Source organism: Peromyscus leucopus, chromosome 14, assembly GCF_004664715.2.
Source record: "Peromyscus leucopus breed LL Stock chromosome 14, UCI_PerLeu_2.1, whole genome shotgun sequence".
NCBI lineage: Eukaryota > Metazoa > Chordata > Mammalia > Rodentia > Cricetidae > Peromyscus > Peromyscus leucopus.
The window spans coordinates 20,336,260-20,361,960 of record NC_051075.1 but is presented as its reverse complement, the minus strand read 5'-3'; the positions used below and the strand labels follow the sequence as shown (position 1 = coordinate 20,361,960).

General features: G+C 38.9%; 2 protein-coding genes across 5 annotated transcripts in view; both read right to left on the bottom strand.

The window, feature by feature from the left end:
* Scfd1 (sec1 family domain containing 1) overlaps nucleotides 1–2,488 on the bottom strand; it is an 83,298-nt gene extending 80,810 nt beyond the window's left edge. The window contains exon 1 of the mRNA XM_028869672.1: nucleotides 2,381–2,488. Coding sequence (XP_028725505.1) covers nucleotides 2,381–2,432 — 52 coding nt within the window. The 5' untranslated portion in view covers nucleotides 2,433–2,488. The remainder of the gene's footprint in view (nucleotides 1–2,380) is intronic.
* Nucleotides 2,489–5,885: 3,397 nt separating this feature from the next.
* G2e3 (G2/M-phase specific E3 ubiquitin protein ligase) overlaps nucleotides 5,886–25,701 on the bottom strand; it is a 37,949-nt gene continuing 18,133 nt past the window's right edge. For 3 of the 4 annotated variants that reach the window (XM_037210541.1, XM_028869667.2, XM_028869668.2), the window contains exons 7-15: nucleotides 22,052–22,158; nucleotides 21,162–21,278; nucleotides 18,892–19,016; nucleotides 18,657–18,786; nucleotides 16,918–17,225; nucleotides 14,140–14,321; nucleotides 12,403–12,575; nucleotides 8,326–8,516; nucleotides 5,886–7,596 (exon numbers count right to left, since the gene is read on the bottom strand). In XM_037210541.1, the coding sequence (XP_037066436.1) occupies nucleotides 7,304–7,596; nucleotides 8,326–8,516; nucleotides 12,403–12,575; nucleotides 14,140–14,321; nucleotides 16,918–17,225; nucleotides 18,657–18,786; nucleotides 18,892–19,016; nucleotides 21,162–21,278; nucleotides 22,052–22,158 (1,626 nt within the window). In that variant the 3' untranslated portion in view covers nucleotides 5,886–7,303. Of the gene's footprint in view, nucleotides 7,597–8,325; nucleotides 8,517–12,402; nucleotides 12,576–14,139; nucleotides 14,322–16,917; nucleotides 17,226–18,155; nucleotides 18,225–18,656; nucleotides 18,787–18,891; nucleotides 19,017–21,161; nucleotides 21,279–22,051; nucleotides 22,159–25,701 lie in introns of all 4 variants that reach the window. The other variant, XM_037210542.1, reaches the window with a different exon arrangement.

The window sequence follows — 25,701 nt, the reverse complement described above, 5'->3', positions numbered from 1 at the left end:
ATTCACGAAGTTTTCACAAGGTGACAGGTATTTCAGAAGACAAAGCAAGAAACAGGCATGCTAGTTAATGACTTTGTATCTTAGTTTCTTCATCTGTAAAATTAAGACAACAACAGAAACTACCTAAAACAATGATAAATTCTCAGCACATAAATAAACTACTAGCTCATCCATCCAAACTGACAACAAACTACTTTGTATCAAAGCATTGTTAACCTAGGATATTCAAGGATTGTTATTCCTATATATTCTCAATAGAATTCAAGGTTTTGGTTTTTCGAAACAGGGTTTCTCTGTGTAGTTTTGCACCTTTCCTGGAACTCACTCTGTAGCCCAGGCTGGCCTCGAACTCACAGAGATCCACCTGCCTCTCCAGTGCTGGCATTAAAGGCGTGTGCCACCACAGCATGTTACTTCTAATGTTATAACACAAAGGATTTTATTCTTCTGAAAATAAGACATGATCCACTTACAGTTTAATAACTACTTAATAACTGATGTAGCATAAGCAAGATAGTAATAACGTAGAATCTTGCTACAATGAAGTTTATTTCCACCAAAAGACAATATGGTGATATTTTATTTGTGCTGAAATGTGATTTTATTTGTATGTTAATAGATAAAGTTGCCTGGGGATCAGAGCTAATAGCAAGCCATTGAGCAGAAGTCTGGCAGTGGTAGCACATGCCCTTAATCCAATCACATGGCAGGCAGAGTCTGTGTGTTCAAGGACACAGCCAGCATGGTGACACACACCTTTAATCCTAGTACCAACCATAGAGACATGGAGGTCTATATAGACAGGCAGTAATGAGGAAATCATGTGGTTGGCTTTAAAGCCAATGAGAAGGTAGAACAGAAAGGCAATAAAAAGACGGGTCACACAGGAGAAGCTCTCTCTCAGGGGAAGGACGGCAGCGAGTGGTAAGCTAAAGGCTCTGATCTCTTGGGCTTTTAACTCGGTATTTGGCTCTGTGTTTCTTATTTAATAAGACTGTTTAGAATTTCTTCTACAAGACAAAATATGATATTAGATTTTAATGTTTTACAATGTTTGCATATTAAAAATGTACTATTATATAAATTCAACTTTTAAAAGGATCCCTTTCACCAGAACAGCTTTGCTCATGGGTAGGAAGATCTAATTCATTGGTTTTATTAAGCTATTGGACCCAAACTGTTAAGAAAAACTGGGCTTTTATTTGTTTGCAAATAAAATGAATTATCAAGCATTCCTCAAATCATATTTGGACTTTTGAAAACATTTAAGTTATGCTTTACTGTGTCTCACAGGTTTTACTGAATTATCTACTGAGAAATATAAAGTACATTTCAGTACGCTTTCTGTTCAGTATGCTACATTCAAATCTATCAAATTCTTTTTTTTTTTAAGACAAGGGAACCAGGTGCAGTCCAGATTCTTCTGGTATGTTGTATTGATTGTAACCAATTATTTTTCATACAAATGAGCATAATTTCAGGAGAATTAAAATGTAAACATTCTTGATGGCTCACAACATATTTCTATTCTCTTTGGAATAGTTTCTCAACAAGTAGTATATATAAATCTCACACACACATATATATAATAAATATATATAGTTATGAATATATCATTATTTTGAGGCCAATATGCAATTACCAAGTTACTAGAGTTGTTGACAGAAAATCAGGACTATCTCATAATAAAAAGAAAAGTTAAGGGAAGTAATATGTATCTTCATATTTTCTGAATAAATGGAAGTTGTACAAATATGCTCTACTTAAGATACAACTATTATACCACTTTAATATTACTAACATGTCGAACAATTGAAATGGGACGCTGCTAATTTGACATTCTCCAGTCCCTTCCAGCAAGCTGCAGGAGGAAGTCATTATCACCTGGCCTTTTTCTTCAGGTTCTCCCAAGACTGGTCCAAAGAAGATGGCATAAAGTAAGGAGCTCTGAGAAGAATACTTAGGTTCTGTAATTACGGCGCAAATGTCGGAAACAGTTCTGAAAAACCTTAGAACTGAAAGTGAAAACCAAGCTAGCCTGGGAGACTGAAAATAGGGAGAAACACAAATCTACAGTCCTTGTTAAGTGGCAATATAAGAAAGAAAATACCAGCTGCCAGTCCTAGCTGGGATGGCCTCCTGAAGCTCTCAGTAGTTTCACCAAAAGAAACGGAGCTGTGCAGCAACCAGCCTACAGAGGCTCCTTCTCTTGTACCACAGGCAAAGGCTGGAAAGCCCGTCTTTCCTTCCCTACAACTTCAAAGGGCCGCAGCTAAAGAAGCTCAACTCCGAGCTGCGCGCACCACCAGCGCAGGCGACAGACAGAGGGCAAATCGCTGCTCTGCTCCGGCGCGAACTGCAGACAAGGAATAACGAATACCTGTTTGCCTCTCCCGAATGCTGGCACTTGCCGCCATCTTGCTTCCCACCATCCACTGCCCGGCTGGCACTGGGTGCCCGAAGATGACGTGGCTCACCCTCCCGCCCCGGAAGGAAGCGGCGTCAGAGGGGGCGGGCCTGGAGGGAGCCGCCCCGCCCCGTCGGTCCCAGCGCTCGTCCGTCGTCCCAGTCCCCGCAGCGCTTCCGACCAATCCAGCCGAGCCTTCCGAGGTTTGCTGCTCTTCAGTTGCTTCTCTGGGCGGGGACTTGTGATGTGGGTCCAGCCGTCAGGTCCGTACCGCGCTTTTCACGGGGTTTAAAACGTCGTAAAAATTACGAGACTACACGAAACGCTGGAAACTGCATTGCCGTGATTCCCTTCACAGCAGAAATGCCCTTTCCCTATTTTCTCTGAAAACGTTTACTACAAACGCGGCAGATTTCTGTCTCATTTCATAAGCAAAATGACCAGCTTTATGGTTTCGGTCAGCTAGGGTAAAAAATCACGGAGGAGCCAAAGGGCAGCATTTCTTCCTGTCAGCAGTGCGAATTCAGAACAACCACGAACATTATTCTGAAAAGAATCTGGATGATCACAGCCTGCTTTGGTACATTTTAAACTCTGTAATTATGAAATAAATCCCTTATCGACCGTTTGTATAATAGATTTTATTAATGTCAAAAATAAATACAGTGACAACTTATTACCAATTCAGTGAATTCACTGAAGACATTTCATTAAAGTGTTAATTCTGAAGCAGCCGGATTCTGAGATAAAAAATAATACCTTCAAAAAGTTGGCTTTCGAAATAACAAAATTATTTTTTCTATTTTTTAAAGGCAAGATTACATTTTACAATAAAAACATGGGCTCTATTTGACAGATAAAAAATGTTTATCTTTATAAAATGTTAACAGGATATCTTGTTTTTTAAACCACCAGGAAATACCTTAGCCTAGAATCAGGATTTGGATTCTGCAAGAATTAAAGCTTTTATTTTATAGCTGACACATGCATTAAGAAATCAAATAGAATGTTTATTGAGGTTTTCTTCAGTGCTATTACTAATATTTTAAAGGAAGCTTCAACAACCTAGGTGTGTTGTAGTGGAAATTATTAACAGTTTCTGCCTTAAGGAAAATATTCTGGATTCTAGTATCCACGAACTATGAAGCCTAATGGCATTTCCACCTTGCAGTGAGTTCAATTTTAGTACACCTGAGCATTCCCACTTTTCAGTACAAATTTGCCATTTAACCATTTAAGTTCGACCATAAACTCCTTCCAAGACTGTAAGGCACATTAATGTAAAATACTAAGACAATGCAAACATTTATACATTGTGTTTCTGTTGAATAGTGTATAGTGTGGGGAATAAACATAAAGAAAAATACACCCCACAGAAGAATAACTATATAAAACAGCACTTGCAAAGCAAATACCAATATTTTCTCTTGGTCTTATTATACTTACGTTGTATTATTATAATCAGAATAAAAATTATGGCTTCAGAATGTTAATTTACTGTAGTTGTGTATATCTGACTCCAGATTTTCTGGCTTAATTAAACCACATTGGGGGATAGTTTTATCATAGCATAGTAGCCCAGAACAATTCACTTCTTAAGGGTTCCCCAATCTCTCAAACATGAATAATAAAGGATCTGGATCTTACCCACTTTAATAAGATTACTAACTTTATAAGTGGAGTATTTGGTTGAGACTAGTGGGAGTCAGCACGGGCTAAGTATGACACAATAAGAGGAGGAATGTGACCAAAGTTCATGACATTCATGTATGTCATGATACATTGTTTTGTACAACTATATGCTAATAGGGAAGAAATGAGAAATATCTGCACCAAAAAAGAATCATGTCCTTATTACATTCTTGACACAATCTACGTAGAGACATCTAAGGGAAAGAATCCTCAATTGAAAAAAATGCCTCCCTAAGACCAGGCAGTGGGCAAACCTGAAGGGTGTTTTCTTGGCTAGCAATTGGTGGTGGAAGGACAGTTCATTGTGTGTGGTACCACCCCTGGGCTGTTGGTCTTAGGTTCTATAAGAAAGCAAGTGAGAAAGCCATGGACAGCAGGCCAGTAAGCCTTAAGCAATCATTCATGGCTTCTGCATCAACTCCTGCCTAAAGGTTCCTGCCTTGACTTCTCTCAATGACAGTGATAGGGAAGTGTAAGCAAAATAAACCCTTTCTTCCCCAAGTTGCTTTTGGTCATGGTGTTTCATTAGAACAATAGTAACTGCTAAGAAAGATTCAAGTAAGTTTAATTTCTATTAACACTTGACATCTGGTGGCATAAAAACATTTAGAAACTTTATTATAAGTTTTCATGCCTTTTTTCTTAAATTTTTGGTGACACTGTGGATGAAACCCAAGGTCATACACATGCTAGCTAGGCAAACCACTCTATCACTGGGCTATATACCCTCTGCACTATGAGATTTAATTATATTTTAAACAGACTGAATTATAAACTGTTTCTGAGGACAGTATCTGATGTGCAGTAGGTATCAGACTAATTTGGATATTTGAAAATGGCCAAAATCAGAATTGAAAATTGGGTCTCTTTCAAGGGCTGCAAATGTTCTTAAGTTACAGATAATATACATTCAAGTAATGCATCATTAATTGTGTTCTCATGCTTGACACTGAATTATCTGAAGCATAACCACTACCTTGTAACAATGATGTGACAGTAACTGTGTTTATCAACAGACTCTAGTTCTTACCACTGCAGTGTGACTGGATGCTAAGGCAAAGTCACCTGGAAAACTTACCTGTGTATGTCCTTTGCATTTTAATGTTGAATGTACAGGTAACAAAAGCTTCCAGTATAATTAGGGGGACAACAGAGACCATGGTAGTGCAGGCTTTTTACTTAACCAAACACAAAATTGTTCCTTCATAATACTGAAACTAAGTACTTAAGATTGAATGTAAGAATTATGCTATAAAAGAACAGGAAAAAAATGACACAGTAATGTTGCAATTTCACTGATAAGCCTCGATTGTAAAGATTAACCTACGTCCATGTTCCACTTTAAGAAGTAAATATGTTATTACTGATACCATCTTACCACTAAGGCCATGGTTACAGATACAATAAGTGCAGTAACAGCGAAATACAACTTGTAGGCAGCCCAAAGCGCCACATCCTAACACAACAGCTTTTAAAACGTGAGAACTAACTAGGTTAAGATGTAAAGATCCCATTTATCAACATACTTGAAATTAAACCTGCCTGCTGAGTTTGAGGTTTAAAGTATTCGAAGATGGATCATTTAATTACTTTTGAAAATCCAGCAAAATGTAATACAAGATAAAGAAATGCCTTAATGCTGTATGCTCAAGTTTGGAAAAAAAAAAAAAAAAAAAAAAAGGAACTTTATTAGGTTCTGAGGTAACAAACAAAATGATACTATGATTACATTTGAGTTTTTTCCTTTGGCATTAAGAAGCACATTACCAATATCAAATCGGTTCTGTTTTTTTTTTTTTCCCCTTAAACTCCCATGATACTTTAAAGTGAAACTTGGGGCTTCGTCTTCCTTATATTTTATAATAGATTAGGGCACTAGATTTGTAAGGCCACAAATGAAGACGTTACTGTGAGTGGCTCCTCCACTTATCTGTCAAGGCAGGGTCTCTTGTAGCCCACAGTGGCCTTAAAATTGTTCTGTCACTCCCGATCCTCCTGACTTACCCTCCCAAGAGCAGGGGTTGCAGGTGTGTGCCATGAGGCCCTGCGAGAGACTATGTATATCTTGAGCTGCCTTAAGTGCGCGATTCCCTGTTCCTTCTGTATTATTCATATAGTCAAAAGAATAACCATTGCTGAGAACATTGGTGTACATCACAACCCCAGCATCTAAGTGACTAAGGCTGGAGGACTGCAGATTTAGAACAGACACACCCTATCACAAAAACAATAAAAATCGAAAAATAAATAGTTTATAAAGAATATACAAAATACATTACACATATCTATGGGCAAAATTAGAGTTTGTTTTTTGTTTCTTTTTTTTTTTTACTATTTGTAGTTTTAAATTATTTATTTATTGCTTATACAATGTAACTTTTGAAAGCAAAGAAAGTAAATATAGAATGCTATGGTAAGATCTTACCAATCGTACAACAATCTTGATAATAAATAGCTGTAATGTAGCCAAACCACGACAGTCAGACATTGTTCAGACATGTGAGACACACTGACTATACAAGGCATTGAACAAGATGTACTTTCTAAGGCATTTAAAAGTACACCTGCAAACATATCAGCAGTACCCATAAATTCCAGAGTTATTTGTATAGCTCTGCTTTTTATACAGGATTTCCAACTAGTCGGTACTTAATTGTTGGATTGGTCACTTAATTACAAAAACATTTAAAAATTAAATCATAGAAAAGCATGTCCATATCTCTGATTTATGAGATGACTTTCAAACTTTTCTATTTAATGCTTTAAAATATAGAAATTGGACAGCCTTATCCACATAGCCAGTTGCAGGACAACCAGGGCTATGTAGAGAAAAACAAATAACAAAAAAGAGACAAACAAACAAAAAAATGGAAAACCGCAAAAGCTGTGTCGTTCATTCTACACCAGTGAATCTAACTTGAAAAGCGAGGACCCAGGGTTTCTTATGTCATGCTGACATAGTGGAGCACCTGTACAGATGAATAGTTCGTACAACCATTGGAAGAATATTTACACTGACGTCATAAAGAAAGCACAGTAACAGAAAGCTATCACCAAATACCACCAGAATGTCTTGACCAAACCCTCCGTGGTTCAGAAGCCAAAACATCCCTTTAGAAGAGAGACATAAATTTTATTGAGCCAATAAGCTGGCCAGAATGTTCAAAAGTGATGATTGATAGATACAGTTATTAATAGCAGCCTTTAAAGAAGCATTTCTTCATTAGAAGTATCCTTTAATGTCCAAGGGAGTGAGCGAGACTCTTCTTCCTTTTCTAGTCTTAGAGCGTCTTTTATGGCAAAATCCATATTTTCCTGAAACTCTTTATATGTGTTGGTGATTGGTAGAGCTAAACAGTTGTTACATTTGTTCCCAACAGGAAAATCGATATGTAGACATTCAATTGAAGGAGAGGGTTTAAATCCAGCAGGTGGGATGGAACTACATCCAGTTGCAAAAATAAGAATGTCTTCCATTGTTGTTGCCGATTTACCATCTGAAAAGTAATTAGAGACAATTACTAAAAGTACTTAGCAATTAGAGACAACAGAAACATCTACAAAACATATTGTCAGCATAGACTCTTTCCAACTAGACTGAAAACAATGGTAGGAATGGATCCTACCATTCATGTAAGGCAAACTACATCACAATGTATCGTAAGCGGTACATTCAATAAGCGAATCTTAATGTATGACAAAAAACAACAACAAAAACAAAAAAAAACCAAAAAAAACAGGTTACCTATTTATTATATCCTTCTTTTATGTAATCATTAATTAATATGATAGCCTACCAAATGCTGAAGAAAACAGTACATGGTAAAAAAACAAAAATTTCAAGAAAATTTCAACTTGAAAGTTAAAAGTTTCTCTTTTTAAAAAATGGAACATGTAATTAATATTTATTAACAAATACTAATGGAGTAGTGAATAAAGTAGATACAGAATAATCAGTTTATTTTAAATTGAAAAGGATGAAGTAGAAATCAGCTTTACAACTGCTCTTTGCTAGTACTAACATCCATATTTAAGGCTGCTTTCCTTCTTAAACACACACACACACACACACACACACACACACAGACACACACACAGACACATAAGTATTTATGATATAAGTATGCTGGGTAACTTGTTTCCTTTGTAAATACAAACAATAGATTTAAATTTTCTTATTGGCAAAAGCAAAACCCCAGTAAATATACTGAAAAGAATCCACATACCTTCTATAGCCTGTAAGTAACTGTTCCAAAATCTCAAAGTTTGTACATCTGGTAATCCCTGGACTGTGAAAAGATCACTAAGGATTTTTGCAGAAAGATTCTCAGGTTTATGACAAAGGATGTTATAAAATACTTCTGGGTAAGTTTGAATTTTCTCTAAAACACCAAGCGTTTTCAGACCCTGCTTAAAACTTGAGAAGAGAAATAATGAGTCAATATACAGACGTATATTTTATAGGAAATTTATATGGCATTTTATAAATAGCTGATTGAAAAAATAGTCCAACAAAAACTATTACATGCATTTAGATATGAGATAAAATACTAGGATGTACTTTTAAAACAAAAAGAAATGTATTAATGATTATTTTACATCACTAGTTTTGAAACTATTTTATTCAAAGTGATAAATACTACCTTGCATGGCTTGACAATACAATAGAGTTGTTAAGTGGAAAGCCTAGGAATAATTCCCTGGAAGTAGAATGACTTAGAGGTCTGCAAAATGGTGACTCTGGCCATTGCTCTTGGTTGCCAACCCAACTACATGGTAAAACATTACTGACAGAGGCACCATGAACACTGACTCTTAGAAACAGGGAAATCACAATCTCTAGCCCAACAGGCAACATGCTCCCCTCCCTACTGATTAGTTTTCACAGTGCCAAAGGTGCTGTGCAGGGTACTGAGGGAGAAACCATCAATGGTCTCAGCCAGGATTAGGCCATGCATACCACAATATTAACCTACCAGGCAGGATGTGTTCTCTGGTACCATAGTGGCAAGGCTATTTTGGGGGTAACCAATCACTTTGTTTAGATTTAAGACTTGCTCTGCAGAAAGGATGACTGCTACTGTAAAACTGATCAAAACTCCGTGCCATAGCCCTAGGAGGGAGCTACTTTTACTTTGCTAACCAGTCATGTTGTCAAACTGTCTTCTAAATTTATGTTTATAGCCACTGACACTGAAACTCCACTGACAGTTTAACAGTACTGGGAGGTAAAGGCTTTGAGAAGCCTCAAAGAAATCAAATGACAATAATATCAAAATGTGAGCCACAAATGATTATAATTGGTCCCATTATTTCAACGCAGCATGGCTAAATTTTGAGATCAACCTTAAGTCTCCTTTCTTCTTAGCTATCAAGTCCTATGTTTCCTATTCTGAAATCCTTCGTAAATTTCTCAGCATACCATGACCACAACCTTATTATAAAACACTTATAACTGGTCTATGCGACAAATGAGTAAACCTTCCCAGTTCATTTTCCATACTGTGGGCATAGCAACGGGCCAGAGTAAAACCTGACTGGTTCAGAAGTAAATTACATGCTGGTCTCCCTATACTATTTATGTTCCCTAGTACTTTTATTTGAAAAAACAAAAACAAAAACAAACCAAAAAACAACAACAACAACAACAAAACAAAACCAGCCTCATAGACAGAATTAAGGGTAAGGATTTTGAGATGAGATAATCCAGTTTAAGATTGTTATTGCTGGCCCTAATCCAGTGACACTAAGAAAAGACACACTAAATATGCAATGGCAATGAGTCAGAGATCAAAGTTACAGAATCATAAACCAAGTGATGCCTCAGAATTTTTCCCTCAACATCTCAGAAAAGCTGAAGCTCTATCATACTTGAATTTTTGACTTCTGTCCTTAAGATTTATGGTGACAACTATCTATTGGTTTGCGCCATTCAAGGGCTGGGGAGCGAGCTCAGTCAGCAAAGTGTTTCCTTGTAAGCAGGCCTCATGCTTAACCCAGAGTCCAAATGAAAAAGCTAGATGTTGTGGTGCACTCTTGTTAGCCCATTCTTAAAAAGATGGAGGTAGGTGGATCCCCGGGAAGGAGTTCCAGGCCTGAGAGACTCCCTTTCTCAAAAAAAGAGGTGAAGTTGTCCTTTGGCCTCTACATACAGGTACACACCTAGGTAAACAAACACACAACCATGTGCATGCGCACAAGCACACATGAGAAAACACACACACACACACACACACACACACACACACACACACACACACACACACACACACTACCACACCACCTACCACAGCCACACCCATATACAGTTCTTGCAAAAGATCTGAGTTTGGTTCCCAGTACTCACACGGTGGCTTACAATCATTTGTAACTCCCATTCCAGGGGATCTGACACCTTCTTCTGACCTCTGTGGGCTCTTGTACACAAATGGTGTTCACACATACACTCAGGAACATCCACATAATTACTTTTTTAAGGGTTAGGTGGAGATGGAAACAGGAGGGATCAGGATGGGGGACAAGAGGGCAGGGGTGGTTGGAGAGTGAGAATACTGTGAGAGAAACCTAGAACTGGGGGCAGGTGTTTTAGAAGTGAGGTAGAAACCTAGTGCAATGGAAACTTCCTGGAATTTACAAGGGTGACCCTAGAAAAGACTCCTAGCAATGGAGGATACAGAGCCTGAACTGGCCATCTTCCGTAACCAGGCAAAGCTTCCAGTGGAGGGATTGGGACACCGATGCAGCCACATAACCTTTGTCCTGCCATATGTCCTGCTTGCAAGGTGTGCAGGGGTAAAGGTGGCGCAGAACTTGTAGGAGTGGCCACCCAATGACTAGTCCAGCCTGAGACCCACACCAGGATTAGGAGCCAATGCCTGACACTGCCCGGAGGGCCAGAAACCAAAGGTCAAATAGCCCGGAGACCTAGGATAGAACCAACACAACTGGAAAAAAGACAGTGGTATGATTCCTAATGATATTCTACCACACTCAGAGACCAGAGTCCAGCATAAATTATCAGAGGCTTCATCCAGCAACTTATAGGATGCAGAGACCCACAGCCAAACGTTAGGCAGAGCTCAGGGAATCCTGTGAGAGAGAGGAAGGATTGTAGGAGCCAGAGGGGGTCAAGAACACCACTAGAAAACCCACAAAATCAACTATCGAGGGCTCACAGAGACTGAATATGCCCGAGCTAGGTCCTCTGCGTGTATGTTACAGTGCTGGTGGGGGCAGGGGCTGTCTCTGACTCTTGCCTGCTCTAGGGACCCTTCTCCTCCTACCGAGTTGTCTTGTGCAGCCTGGATAGGGGATGTGTACTCAGTCTTTTGTAACTTGTTATACCACATTTGGTGAGATCTCTAGGAGGCCTGATCTTTACTGAAGGGAGAGGAGGAGTAGATCTGGGGGAGAGGGGAGATGGTGGCGAGGGACAGGGAAGAGAGGAGACAGAGGGGACGGGAAACTGCAGTCAGGATTATTGAGAGAAGAATAAATTAAAGAAAGAAAAAAAAAAAAGGAAATTCGGCCAGGTGTGCAAGCACACAAATAATTCCAGCAGAGGCAGGAGGATCTGAGATAGAGGCCAGCCTAGGCTACAGAGTAAATTCCAGAGCATCCAGGACTGCGTCGAGACCCTGTCTGAAAAAAGGAGGAGGTGGGGAAGAGCTTGAGGAGAAATCTCCAACTTTTTAAAGTGTTATTGGAACAAAGGGTTTCAAGAATAATGCTTGGAAGAGTGGACTAGAGAGATGGCTCTTCTAGAGGACCCCGGTTTAATTCCCAGCACACACAGGGCAGCAGACTACAACTGTCTGTAACTCCAAGCCTTTTTCTGGCCTCTGATATACATGCAGGGAAAACACCCATATATGCGCGCGCGCGCGCGCGCACACACACACACACACACACACACACACACACACACACAATTATCCCCCCGTAGGAAGAGCAAGAATGAGATGAGCATTTTAAACCAGAGTGGTCAGCACCTACTTTCCCAGCACTCACTCAATAGTGGTTACATGCACGAGTAGAGATCGCAGTCAAGTGGTTACAGCTTTTAAGGGAGTTCACATTAGAAATATCCTAACTAAATGAAGTGCTGATTATTTTCTCCTTGAAAAACACATTCATGTAATTCTAGACAGAATTAGAACAGGACTTCTGGTGGGAGGTTAAGCTTTAAAGTATTATTTTAAATCGCATTAACAGTCTCGAGAATTAAACATTTGTATTTATTACCAAATAACCACTTTAAATGTAATTTGAGATACTCTTGAACATAGAAACAAATGGCTCACCTCTCAAAGGGTGCTTGGACTCTCTTAATTACATGGTAGAAAAGGATGTCTTTTACCAACATATATTTATCACTCAATGTTGTTATAAGTCTTAAACATCCAATAACTTCTAGGTAGCTATAGCATTCGTTTATTACTGAGTTCAAACTGTTCAAATTGGCTGCGGTATTTATCTGTAACACAAGAGAAGAAACACGTTGGGCTCAATTTACCCATTTATTCTGAGTGATAGCTACAATTCAGATGGATACATATTTTGTACTTCATTTTTAGAAAACGTGTGTATGTGTGTGGGTTTGTGCTGGTGAATGCAGGTGCCTATAGGATCTGGAGTTTCAAGTGGTTGTGGGCTGCCTGCCATGGGTGCTGGGAATAATTTGGGTCTACTGCCAAAAGCAGCACCATCTCTTTTCATGTGTCTTTTGAGACAGTGTCTAACTGCAGTTCTTTGGCTGGTGTGGAATTCTCTGTGCAGACGAGGCTGACCATGAGTTATAGATCCGCCTGCCTCTGCCTTCCAAGAGCAGGGATTGAAGGCGTCCAGCACCGCTCCAAGCCACAGCCTGCACTCTTAACTGCTGGACCATTTCTGCAGCCCTATATTCAACTCTTCAGTACAACAGGGTAGAATAAAATTATGCCAAGAAATATATTAGAGGTCCTTGTCCATCCTGGAAATCACATGATGGAAAGAGAAAAATCAATACCCACAGGTTGCCTACTGACATCCACATGTGCACTATGGCATGAACACATGCCACATCCAACAAATCCTACAGGCTATAATTTGCTAGTTCCTACTCTACAAGCCAAGACAACAGATTTTAAACATCTGTATTTTCTTATATATAACCTAACCACTGTCTTACTCCAGGGCAGTATAGTATAGTAACATTCATCTTCTGTGCTTTTTCTAAAACTTAAATTCAGAGGTTAAGATAGTTATTCATTCTGTATCCTGTCTTTAATAATAAAACAGTCGAGTACACATAGTATTTCACGAATTGGAAGAATTGGTAGATATATTAGAATACAAATTTGAGTTTGATATAATAGTCACAATAAAAACAATGAAAATCAGATATGCAACTTTTATATAATGATAACTTTGGATATACTTGGGAAAATACAGTAAGAAAGAATGAAAAAGATCCCTTTTCTTGTAAATAAAAATGTCTCTGAGAATAAGCAAAGAAAATCTTTGGACTGGGAGAAGGAATTTGCTTTTGTCTTATAAAACATATTAGTGTGCTGTCAAGATGACTCAGCAGGTAAAACCCTTGGCCACACAAGGATGAAGACCCGAATTCCTCCCTGAATTGGTCCCTGAGTAGAGGGACAGAACTGATTGCTGAAAGCTGCACTGTCTTCTTACCTCCAAATGTGTGCTATGACAGGCATGCAACACACACATCTAATAAGTAAAAATAAAATTTACAAAGGGTAGGTGCAGAGATGGCTCAGGAGAAAAGAGCACATGTTGCTCTTTCAGGACTGGTGATCTGTTCCCAGCAAACAAATCAGGTGGCGCAGAGTCAGGGGATCAGATGTCTTCTTCTGGCTGCTGCAGGACTTGAACTCTTAAATGGTGAGGTTTGTATAAACATGTTCAACCATGCCCAGCTAGATTGGTTTCTGACTTGGTTCTGAACCCTTTGGGTAAACCAGAGCTATCACTTATATTAAAATGCAGCTGCAATGTAATTCATATTTTAATAAACAGATTATTTTTCTTACCTTGATTATAATTTGTGCCACATCAAAGTCTGAAACATCATCCAATATTGGAAGAGTATTTTCTGGTCCATAAGCAAGACAGTTAAACAAAGTTTCAGAGAAGAAGCCGGGTGCAGGGCCACCATGAACTAAAGAAATGGCAAGCATTTTGCCAGCTTCATAGTAAAGGTTCTCTTTCAGAGCTGTCAATACAGATAAAAATAAACTGAGTATCTAAATTAACCATCATTTACAATGAAGACATATAGAGTTAAAAATTAATTTAAAAATCTAAACATTGATAAAATAACCATAAGAAGCTACCATCCAGGACATCCTAGAATCTACTGAAAAGCTTCTCCCTGGATTACATATCCTATTATGGAACAAAATGTGAATCTATGGGAAAATAAAACCCCGATGACCAGGGGCTGGAGAGAAGATGACTTTACTTCCCAGCACCCATGGTGGCTCACAATCAACTCTAACTCCAGGTCCAAGCACCTGGCACCCTTTTCTGACCTTCGAAGGCACCAGGCACACAAGTCGTGCAGACATACATGCAAGCAAAGTACTCAATCACATGAAAACAAAATAAAATCTTTAAAGTTGTGACTATAATGAATTGTATCACAATAAATATAAATAATCCTCTGGCTTATTTTTGTCTGCCATTAAATAAATATACACAGTTGGGTTCTGCAATACTGTAAAATTATCTTAAGCTTGAATTAGTTAAAAACTATGGATGCATGAGACCAGAATATACTGCAGTATAATGTATCTCTTAATCCCAGCTATCCAGGTTATGTGACATTTTAGCTGTAAGACATAATGTTGTAATCACTATCTGTTTACATATTCATGTTCAAATTCATGATCTGATCAGATTAGCTCATACATATGAACAGATAGCTCATAGTGAATCAAAGAAGAACAAGAAGGGAGATTTACTCCCAACACTGTATACTACCATACCACACACTCATAGCTTTAAGTACTTTTTTTCAAAAACCTATTCATGTGGCTGGAGATATGGCTCAGAGGTTAAGAGCACCTACTGCTCTTCCAGAGGTCCTGAGTTCAATTCCCAGCACCCACATGGTGGCTCACAACCATCTATAATGAGATCTAGCACCCTCTTCTGTATACATAATAAATAAATCTTAAAAAAAAGTTAAAAAAAAAACTTATTCACATTATTTTACCAACGATGATGGATGAGAAAGATATGTAAATGTTAGTTTCTACTTATACTAGCTCTTCAAAATAATTTATTAACAAGTAACATTTAAAATATTATATCTTCAACAATAATCCTATTTGTAGCTACAGTTTACAGCTGGGAAAAAAAAAAAAAAAAAAAAAAAAAACCTATGTCCAGGGAGGGTAATGGAAATAAAAGCCACTAGGTAGATATACGCAGACTTGAGTTCAGATTTCATAGCTTACATCTGCACCCTCCACTGTGCCACCACTCCCTGAGTTAACAAAACCAATTATTTGGGAGAGTTTGAGGGGGGGAAGAACTAAACTGTTTATACTATAAATAGAAAAAACATCATGCTTCAGGCAATGATAAAGGAAGAAACTCAAATGTAATCAATCTTCTTACTCCTTTTCAATTTCCTTGTTATAGGAAAAACTCCTAAGAACACTGAATTACCTGTTGTTTTCAAGTGTTTACTTCAACCAAAATAGATCTGTACCAACAGTAAAGGCAGAAAGGCATATACGAAATTTTTAAAAGAAAACCTTTAATCCCAGCACTTTGGGGGCAGAGGCAGGCAGATCTCTGAGTTTGAGGTCAGCCTGGTCTACAGAGCGAGTTCCAGGACAGCCAGGGCTACACAGAAAAACCCTATCTCGAAAAGAAGGGGGAAAAAAAAAAAGAGGGAAACCTTGTATACAAAATACATATAAAAGAGTCGACTCCAGGGCAGCAGCCCCACATTTGTGTTGCATTTCCAAGACCCTGGGCTAGGCCTTACTGCATTAAAAAAAAAAAGAGTTTTACACGTGAGTGATAAAAACAAACTAAACACAAATTCCATGTTGTAAACACACACGCACGTGCGAGCGCGCACGCACACACACGCACACACACACACACACACACACTCACACAGAATGCTTAAGTATAAGAATGAACAAAGGCTAGGTGTGGTGGTGCTCACCTTTAATCGCTACACTTGGGAGGCAGAGGCAGACTGATCTTTGAATTTGAGACCAGCTTGCTCTACAGAGAAAGTCCAGGACAGCCAAGGCTACACAGAGAAACCTTGTTTCAAAAAACCAAAAAGAATGAACAAGAAGAGCCCAAATAATTATCCATTATTTGGTGATGCTAGTCAAATGATATTCAAAAGAATAAAGTCCAAAACTAACATATTTAATTGTGAAATCATTAAGCAGACTGCTATAATACAGATATTAAGAATTACTTTATAATTATGTGTTGTCTATGTGTGTGCAAAAGAGCACAGGTGCCCGGGGAGGCGGGGCGGGGGAGAATAGGTGTTGGATGCCCTGAAGCTGCAGTTGCAGGTAGTTATGAGCTGCTTGATGTGGGTGCTGGGAATCGAACTTGGGTCCTTTGTAAGCACAGGAAGCATTCTTAACCACTAAGCCATTTCTCCACCCCAGATAGTCTTAAATCTTAACTTTTTAAGATATCAAATTCTCATTCATCAACAAATGCAAATTATTTATTCCAGATATACCTAAAGGATCTTAATTAGAACCAACTATCTAGTTTGGGTGATACATGCTATCTTCAGTACGTATAATAATAATTACCTTGAGAATTTAGAGTCAAGTTCTTTGACAAGGGCCCTTCAAACAAAGGTGAAGTCTCAAGATGTTGCATTAAGTGACTCAGAAATTCCTGCTTTGATCCAGGATGCTCTCTTCCAAATTTTTCATTTTCATTAACATATACTACTTCAATGGTGCATGAAGGGTTAAACCTCTGGCTTTGGAACTGCTCTAAGGCACTCTTCCACACACTGGCTTTGTTGATGTATAATCTCTTAGCTTTCTTTTTAATTTGGGCTCCTAACTCTACCAATATTGTTGAAATGTCTCTCCTAAATTTGTTGCCTTGCCTAGAAAACACAAATTTGAATAAAGAACATTACTTTAAAGTAGTTTATGTGAAATAATAGTTATACAGCATTACTGTAGTAGTTCTTTTTGTTTTATATGTTCTGTTTTTAACTTAAAAAGATCTTTTGATGATACTGGAACCAAAACCAAAAACATTTACCTGATTATCTACTTTAAAATTCCCCCAATCTAATCTTCTACCAACTTACAAACATTTGCAAGAATACGGAAGATTATTTGAATGTCTAATTCAGTGGACTCAAGTTCAAGGGTATGAAGTTCAAATTCTTACTTCCCGGCCAATACCTAAAACAACTCAATTGTATCAGTAATGTATTTTCAACAGCACAGCTATAACTGATAATACAACTAATATTATCAACAAAACTCACATTCCCTTAAATATCTTTTAGTGTAGACTAACAGCATCATCTATGAACTAGTTACAAATGCAAATTCTTGAGTCCCATCTGCACAATCAGAACCTCTGTGTATGAGCATCCACAGGAAGCACATGAGTTAACTTAACTTCTTTCTGCCCCAGGGTTTCCATCTGTAAGTAGAACTAATGTACTCATGTACATGAATCATCTACCATACTGTCCTACCCCACACATTGCAGCCACATTTTATTATAGCAGTTGACTCCTTGCTCCTTGGGAATGTCAATGCTGCTCTTCAAGCATATGACTGGATGCTAAAACAGAAACAAGCAGCCAAGTTTCTCTAATGCAACATCTTTGGAAACCTAAATATTAAAATTATTTTCAAACTATATGAACTTAAGACAATGAATAATTTTAATATAAAAGTAACAAATTATTATAAAGAATTTTTTAGTTGAATTTGTAAGGAGCAATTATTCACTTAAGGATCCTGACATTAACTATATATAAAGTAAACAATGGTTATAACATCAAGAAACCAACCTTTGTGTTAAACAGGATGTTTTTATAGAGGGACACAGTATGCTTGATAATTGAACCTCTTGCTTTAGTCTGTAATCGAATAATGTTGTAAAGATATTTTCCAGGATGTTATATCTTTAAAATTACTTTATATGACTCAGTATAAAAGAAGAAAAATACTGTAATTGATTAATGTAGCCTGATACCTTGCTTTCTCCCCCCCCCCATTCCTCCCTCCTCCCCTTCTCTTTTTCTTTATGATACATACATGTTCACATGTAACCCATGCTGGTCTTAAATTCATTATGTAGCTGAGATTACTGGTACATGACCATGTCAAGCTATTCTGTTTCCTCCCATCTTCCCTTGACTTCATACATCCCATGTTGGGTCCTACAGTTTGAAAACTCACTCTTTCTCAACAACTGTATGATCAGCTAATATCCTAAGTGTGTGTAGCATCTGACATCATTAATTTTTTTAAAAGTGCTTTTTCTATTTTTCTAAAACCAAAATACGTACCTCAGTAATTCTTTATGCTGGGCTCCAGGTGACTGTCTGGGGAGCTTAGGTGAGGACTCTTCCAACAGGCAATCAGTAACGGTCACATTAGTAGAGTTGGCTAATGGGTGTTTGGAGGCCTTTCGGAAATCTACATATTTAAATCCCGAAGTTAGCTTAACAGAAACATAGGTAAACATTTTCAACAACATGCACTTAAACAAAAGCAACTTTGGTCAAAATTGCAAACTATTACCTGGATTGTAGCTGATTCTTCTACAGTCCAAACACTCCCAGTTTTGTTCATATGACTGTAGAGAGGAGCAGGCTAAGTGGGTCCCACTCGAACCGCAACAGTGACAGCGCTTTACTTCCCATTTGCTGAGGACATAAAGAAAAGTATATCTGCATGTTCTGTGACTGCAATGCATCAGATCACCACCTAAAGTCCAGGCCTGTCATACACCATACCAACCTACCAAAGGAAGGAAAAGACTACACCTTCAATATCGAATTTCCCCCACTAAAGTACTGAATGATTTAGGCTGGGTCTAGCTAGGCACTCCAGGTTGGCCTGGAGTCACTGTGCAGCCCATGCTGGCCATTAGCTAGTGATCTTGCTACCTTATCCTCCCAAGTGTTGAGATTCTAGGAATGCCATACCACATCTGACTTATTTTCCCTCTTTCGTTTAATGTTTATAATCTCTTCCTCTAAACATGATAAGGAGAAAAACATTTTCCTTAACATTTGGAGATAGATTACATTCAGAGAGAGACTATAGTTCACTATGTCTGATATACAATTTGCAGTACAAAGGTGTGCAGTATTTCCAAAACCAAAACAATAAAAAACATTGCCCTGACATTTCAGGTGCTGTGTAATGCAATCTAGAGTTTGTTCCTGCTCATATTCATATTTTCTTTTATCTCTACTTCTCTCCTTGTCTCCCGTTGTGACCTGTGATATGACAATCCATAGACATTTCCATATAGGTGTATGTATTAGGGTTTCCACTGCTGTGATAAAACACCAAGACCAAAAGTAACTTGGGGAGGAAAGTGTTTATAGGACTTCTATCACTGAGAGAACACAGGGCAGGAATCTGGAGACAGGAGCTGATGCAGAGGCCATGGAGGAATGCTGCTTACTGGCTTGTTCAGCCTGCTTTCTTACAGAACTCAGGACCACCAGGCCAGGGATGGTACTACCCACAGTGGTGGGCCCTCCCTGTCAATTACTAATTAAGAAAATGCCCTACAGATGGATCTTACAGAGGTATTTTCTCTGAGGATTAGCTTGTGTCAGGCTGACATGAAACAGGCCAGCACACAGTATGCCATAATGGTGTTGGATGTGAAGCTTATTCCACATTGTGAGGGGATGAGGACACAATCATTTGTACAGAAACAAATATATTCCCTAAATATGTGGAAACATGGGTGGCAAGTTGGGTAGCTATCTTTCCAACAGCTGGCTGTGTGGGCATCTTCCTCCTGAGAGTATGAATGGATAGGGCATAGGAGCATACACTTGCATGTGTAGGCATCTGGGCATAGGTGCCTGACCCCGCCCCCCTCCACAAACCAGTTCTACTCACTCAGTGAGGAAGATGGCAGCTAAAATAAGTGTTTGTGACATTCCAGGCCCCCTTCTCATTCTTTACATACAATTTTGAAAGTGGAAAAAGCCACTAATATGCATAGTCTTTAAGAAGAGGAAACTCATCACAGAGGGCTAATTTCCCTGAGCTTATATGCCTGTATGCCTTAGAGGGAAGTTTCCAACCCAGGTTCCCTTGGCTTTGGACCCATGCTACATACTACACTAAGGTACCTTTTACCAACACTACCTTTGTCTTATTGGGATGAAAGGCAAACAATTATAAAGCAAGCATCCAAGTAACAGCTATGTGTGTCCCAAGAAGAAAGGTAAAAGTGAGAGCAATCTCAAATAGTAGATGCAGCTTAGGGGACTTGTGATAAATTAGGAGTCTTCAAAGCTGGCCAGTGCTCAGTGATTCTTCACAGGCAGGAGCTGATACAAGAGACTCACTTCATGGAAAACAAGTCTCCTGCACCCGAAGCCTCCTATGCTAAAGGAGACTACATCAGCAGGAACAATAACATATTTTTAGAAAGAGTAACAGTAACAGTAACAACCATGAGGAAACAGTGAGGAGGCATCACCTGCCATCACCTCCTCGCAAAGCTTCTGAAGAAAGCAAAGGGTCCCTCGGTCTTGGACTTCTAGCCCTAAAGTACCACCCAGCGCTTTGTTATAGGAGCTGTGTGTAATTAACATTAATAGCACCCTCAACTTGGAATAGCCTCATGAAAATTTCCCCAAAAAAGGTTACTATGTTGACTACAGAAATTTCTCTGTAAACATACACGCTTAATAATAAACATACTTCATCTCAAGGTAAAACTTCAAACACCCGAAGAGGAAAACTCTATTTCATTATCTAGAAACCCGACCGTCTTAGTAAGGACCAACTAAACACCACACAACTTGCAGAAATACCTATTCGGTTCATTATAGTCTCGCCCTTCTTTGCAGTGACATCTTCGAACGTCACAGCGGTCATGGCTCTGCAGCAGTTCTTCATAGGCATTTTCTTCTAATTCCCAGGATGCGTCTCTACAATGAGGTAAGATAGAAAAAGCGAGTTGGTCTAACAGAGTAGATAATTTAGAAATAAGGACAAAGCCTTTTTAGGCTGTTCTTTTCAACACAGAAATCCATTGTTACTTTACCTTAAAGTCAGTTTCACAGTTAACGTTCAAACACTAAGTCAAAAGTTGAACAGAAATTTTTTAAAACCTTTATTTTTCGAGTACTTCATTTCCAATTTTTGTTATTGTACCGTAGGCTAGCTTCAAGCTCAAGTTCCTCTCCCCAGTTTCTCAAGTGCTGGGATTATTAAGTGTGTTTGTCTTAATGTTTCTTTTGCTCTCTCCCTGACCCAAGACTGTAGTCCAGGCAAACCAGAGACTCACTTCACAGCCCATGTTGTCCTGCACACCTTAAGCCTCCCAAGGACTGGGACCCAATGTTTACTTTCAAGCTTAGAATCACTACTTGGGATTTCTCATCTTATGGCATTACTAAAATTCTTCTTTTTCATTTTCAACCTATTTACTCTGTCTTAGATCATCCAGGAATACCAACTTAAAGATGCTATAGAAATTAACCAGAACTAGACTTAGCTGAGTTACTGAGAGACACACCAGCTAATGAGACCTTAACATCTCAGTGCCTGTCCTTCAAGAGCAGGCCATCTGGGAGCAGGCACTCGACCACGTGACATGGCTACTTAGCCACCATCACTATTAAGACATAAATTGTTATGTTTAATATTACTAAATACTATAGTTAAATGCTTTTTGCTCAAAAAGCCAAATGTTACTCACTTTTCAGGAATATGAATTCCCATTCTCAACATCTCTTTCTGAAAGATGTCGGTATTATTGCATAGTGTACACCTAAAGAAATACACTCCTGCATTTATTGCTTGCACCTACAGCAGAAAACGGAAAATCTATTGTTAGCAATGCATCTTTCATCAGGTTGTGAATTATATAACAGAACATACGCTGTCTTTCCCTTTCTGTGCCAACGGCTCCTAGAACTATAAGCAGTCCCGAAACACGGACAGCCTTCCTTCTGTCTGAAAACATCTCACGAGCACAGAATTCTGGACCGTGCAGCACTCCCGATTTACTGTCTCAAACTGAACACTGCTCTAGTCGGCTTTCTGCTGCTATGAGAAAACACGGGTGAAAACAACTTCGGGAGAAAGGAGTTGATTTTGTCTTACAACTCCTAGGACACACGCCATCACGGAGGGAAGAAACTCAGGGCAGGAGCCGGGAGCACAGAGTAGCAGCTTCCAGCTCAGGATCTGACTCTATTCTTGTACTACCCCGGACAAACCTTCATGGGGTAGCTCCTGTCAACAGCAGGCTAGACCCTCCTCCATCTGTGTAGTCCACACCCCACAGACATGCTCCTAGGCCAAGCCACAACTGAGGTTCTCTCTTCCCAGGTGTACCTAGTTTCTGTTAAGTTGCCAAAAACTAACCAGCACAGACACTTAATACAATTCCATTTCCTAAATATTGCGTTGTCCTCCACAGAATAAGGAGAAACAATGAAAATCTTCAGTATTTGAATAGATGTTAATTGTTATATAAATATTATTATTTCTGTTTTTAACACAATTTTGATTTTACCCCCAAAAGAAAAATAGTGAATGTTTTATCAGTGCTATACAGCAAATACACAACCAGAAGCCGCAGAGGACATTCAGTGGGATATAAGAAACTATATAGTTGGGCTGGAGAGCTGGCTCAGCGATTAAGAGCACTGGCTGCTCTTCCAGAGGACCTGAGTTCAATTCCCAGCAACCACATGGTGGCTCACAACTATCTGGTGCCCTCTTCTGGCCTGCAGGAAACCCTACAGTCAGAACACTGTATACATAGTAAATAAATCTTCAAACAAAACAAAACAAAACTACAGTCTAGAGTCCTCCCTTCATTTCAGATCTACTTTCTAGATGACAAATAATGCTGTGTAACAAAACTAGTAAACTCTGAATTCCAGTGAGTAAGCACACAACTGTAGTATCATGTAAAAATGTTATCTGTGTATATGTGTACCTGTGTGTGCATGGGTGTGCATGGGTGTACATGTGGAGGCCAGAGGCTGATGCCAGTCTTTTCACCTAATTTTTTTGAGATAGGGTCAGTCATTGAAGCCAGGATCCACCTATTCAGCTAGACTGACTTTCCAGTGAGTTCCAAGAACCCGTCCACCTCTGACGCCTTTTGCTAATGTTCCACAATGGTCCAGGCTGAGCTTACAGACCAGGGCTGCCATGCCTGGCTTTGTAAGTCCTGTTTTTTTTTTTTTTTTTAAAAAAAAGAACATACATGGAATGAAGAGAAAAACCCACTGATTATAATAGAATATTGTCAGAAATAGTGAGAAAAAAGCTAAGTTTTAGAAGTAGAGGTGTGCCAAGAAAAAGGATGAAAGACATTTCAAGGGACGTGTCCATGGCAAGTCAGAGAACACATAATTAGGAAAACTCTAATAATATATCTTGATAGGATATTCTGACCAAACTGAACTAAATAATAAGACTACAGCGGTGAATTAAATCCAGAAAAGGAGAAGCTTCAAGGGGAGCATAACTGACAGAAATAAAGTGTCTCTAACAGTTTAGAGCGAGACAGTGGCGACACAGGGCTGAGGGACAGTGGGCGGACGGTGAAGGAGAGGACTACAGGCAGGGACTCCCGGCACGCCGTACACACACAGGAAACGCCGGAGAGAGGCTATCCCACCAGTCATGGCATCTGAGATACAAAGAAGTGTCTGGTAGCAAAGGGAAGCACAGAAACCCGGAGACAACCCGACCGCCTAGAAAAGAACATGTCACGGACACCGAGACTGATGGAGAAATCCAAACTGTGTAAACACTATTCTTTTCATTTCAATGTCTAGTCTCTCCTCACAGAGTTTCTGTATGTGGTAATCCAAGTAGTTCGAAAGAATACTGCTTAACCACACACTGTGAGCTAGAGGGTCTATTTCTGATTTTAGATGCTGGACTCAAGAGTGGAAGTCTCCATAGACCCTGTTAGAGAAAGTGACAGGAGTCAGTGTGCTCTAATTAATTACAGCAGCCGGTTATTGGCACATAACAGTCAAGTTTCTCTGGGGAGAGAAGTCTAAATTAAATGGTTTTAAAAACAGTGCTAAGTTTTTTGTTAGCAGCATTATCTCTAGGGTCTGTCTCAGCTCACTCCACAGAGTAGTGTGTGTGTATGTATGTGTGTGTGTTGGGGGGGGGGGGCACTCTACAGCAAGCTAGATCCCAGCCCGGTGCTTCTAGTTTTCAAAGTGCTTATTAAAACTCATGTAAACATTAGCTCAAATCGAGGAACTCTTTTTGCTTTATTACTAACAGACACAAATCAAATCTTTACAAAATTAAAACACACTTGTCAATAATTAATGTCACCTAAATACAAATCTTTAAGAAAAAATACTTAAGAGTTGGAGGCCAGCCTGGTCTACAGAGCAAGATCCAGGACAGGACACCAAAACTACACAGAAAAACCCTGTCTCGGGGAGGGGGAGTAAGTCTCTCATATAAAATGAATTTCTTTAATAGTAAGAATTGCACTTCATGATGTTTATTAACTATACTTTCTGGCACTAACACATTTGTATTTGAGAATTAACAAAATTACAAACATTTCCAACAAAATAGGCTCCAATTTACTACTTTTAACTAAATAACCTAAGTATATAAGTTCAAAAGACTATATTAAAAAAAAAAGCCTCCGTGCAGTGGTGGCACACGCCTTTAATCCCAGCACTCGGGAGGCAGAGGCAGGCGGATCTCTGTGAGTTTGAGGCCAGCCTGGACTACCAAGTGAGTTCCAGGACAGACTCCAAAAAAAGCTACACGAAGAAACCCTGTCTCAAAAAGCAAAACAACAATAACAACAAAGCAGAAATCAGCTAGGCTTCAGCACCTCATCACTGCTAGTACTTTTATGTCTTTTTTGAAATATGAGGTAATTTAACACCTAATAACTTTCAAAAAGTTTGTGAACAATTAATAATCAGAAACATTTCACTTTATTATACAAAATCTAAGCTTTATAAATCAATTTTTAAAAAGTAAATTTCTGTTATTTGGCATGGTTTGTCTGTTTTGTCTAAGAGCACTCCCAACTTTTTTATTACATGTCCAATACTAATAATTGGGATCTCTTTCAAATGATCTAAACATTTTCCAGATAAAGACATTACAACTATGTTGAGTGTTTAGTCTTCTGCTTGACTGTAGTGGGCATTAAACCCAGGGCCTCGTGTCACTCCAGACAAGCCATCTATCACTGAACTACATCCCTGGCCTCGATTCTGGTTTGTATACTCTTGGGTTGAGCGGAGTAAACACAGATTTATTCAGGGAAAGTGAGGAAAGAAGTCCCGAGAGTAAACTAGACTCTTAGAGAGGAACACTGGTATTTTATGATAA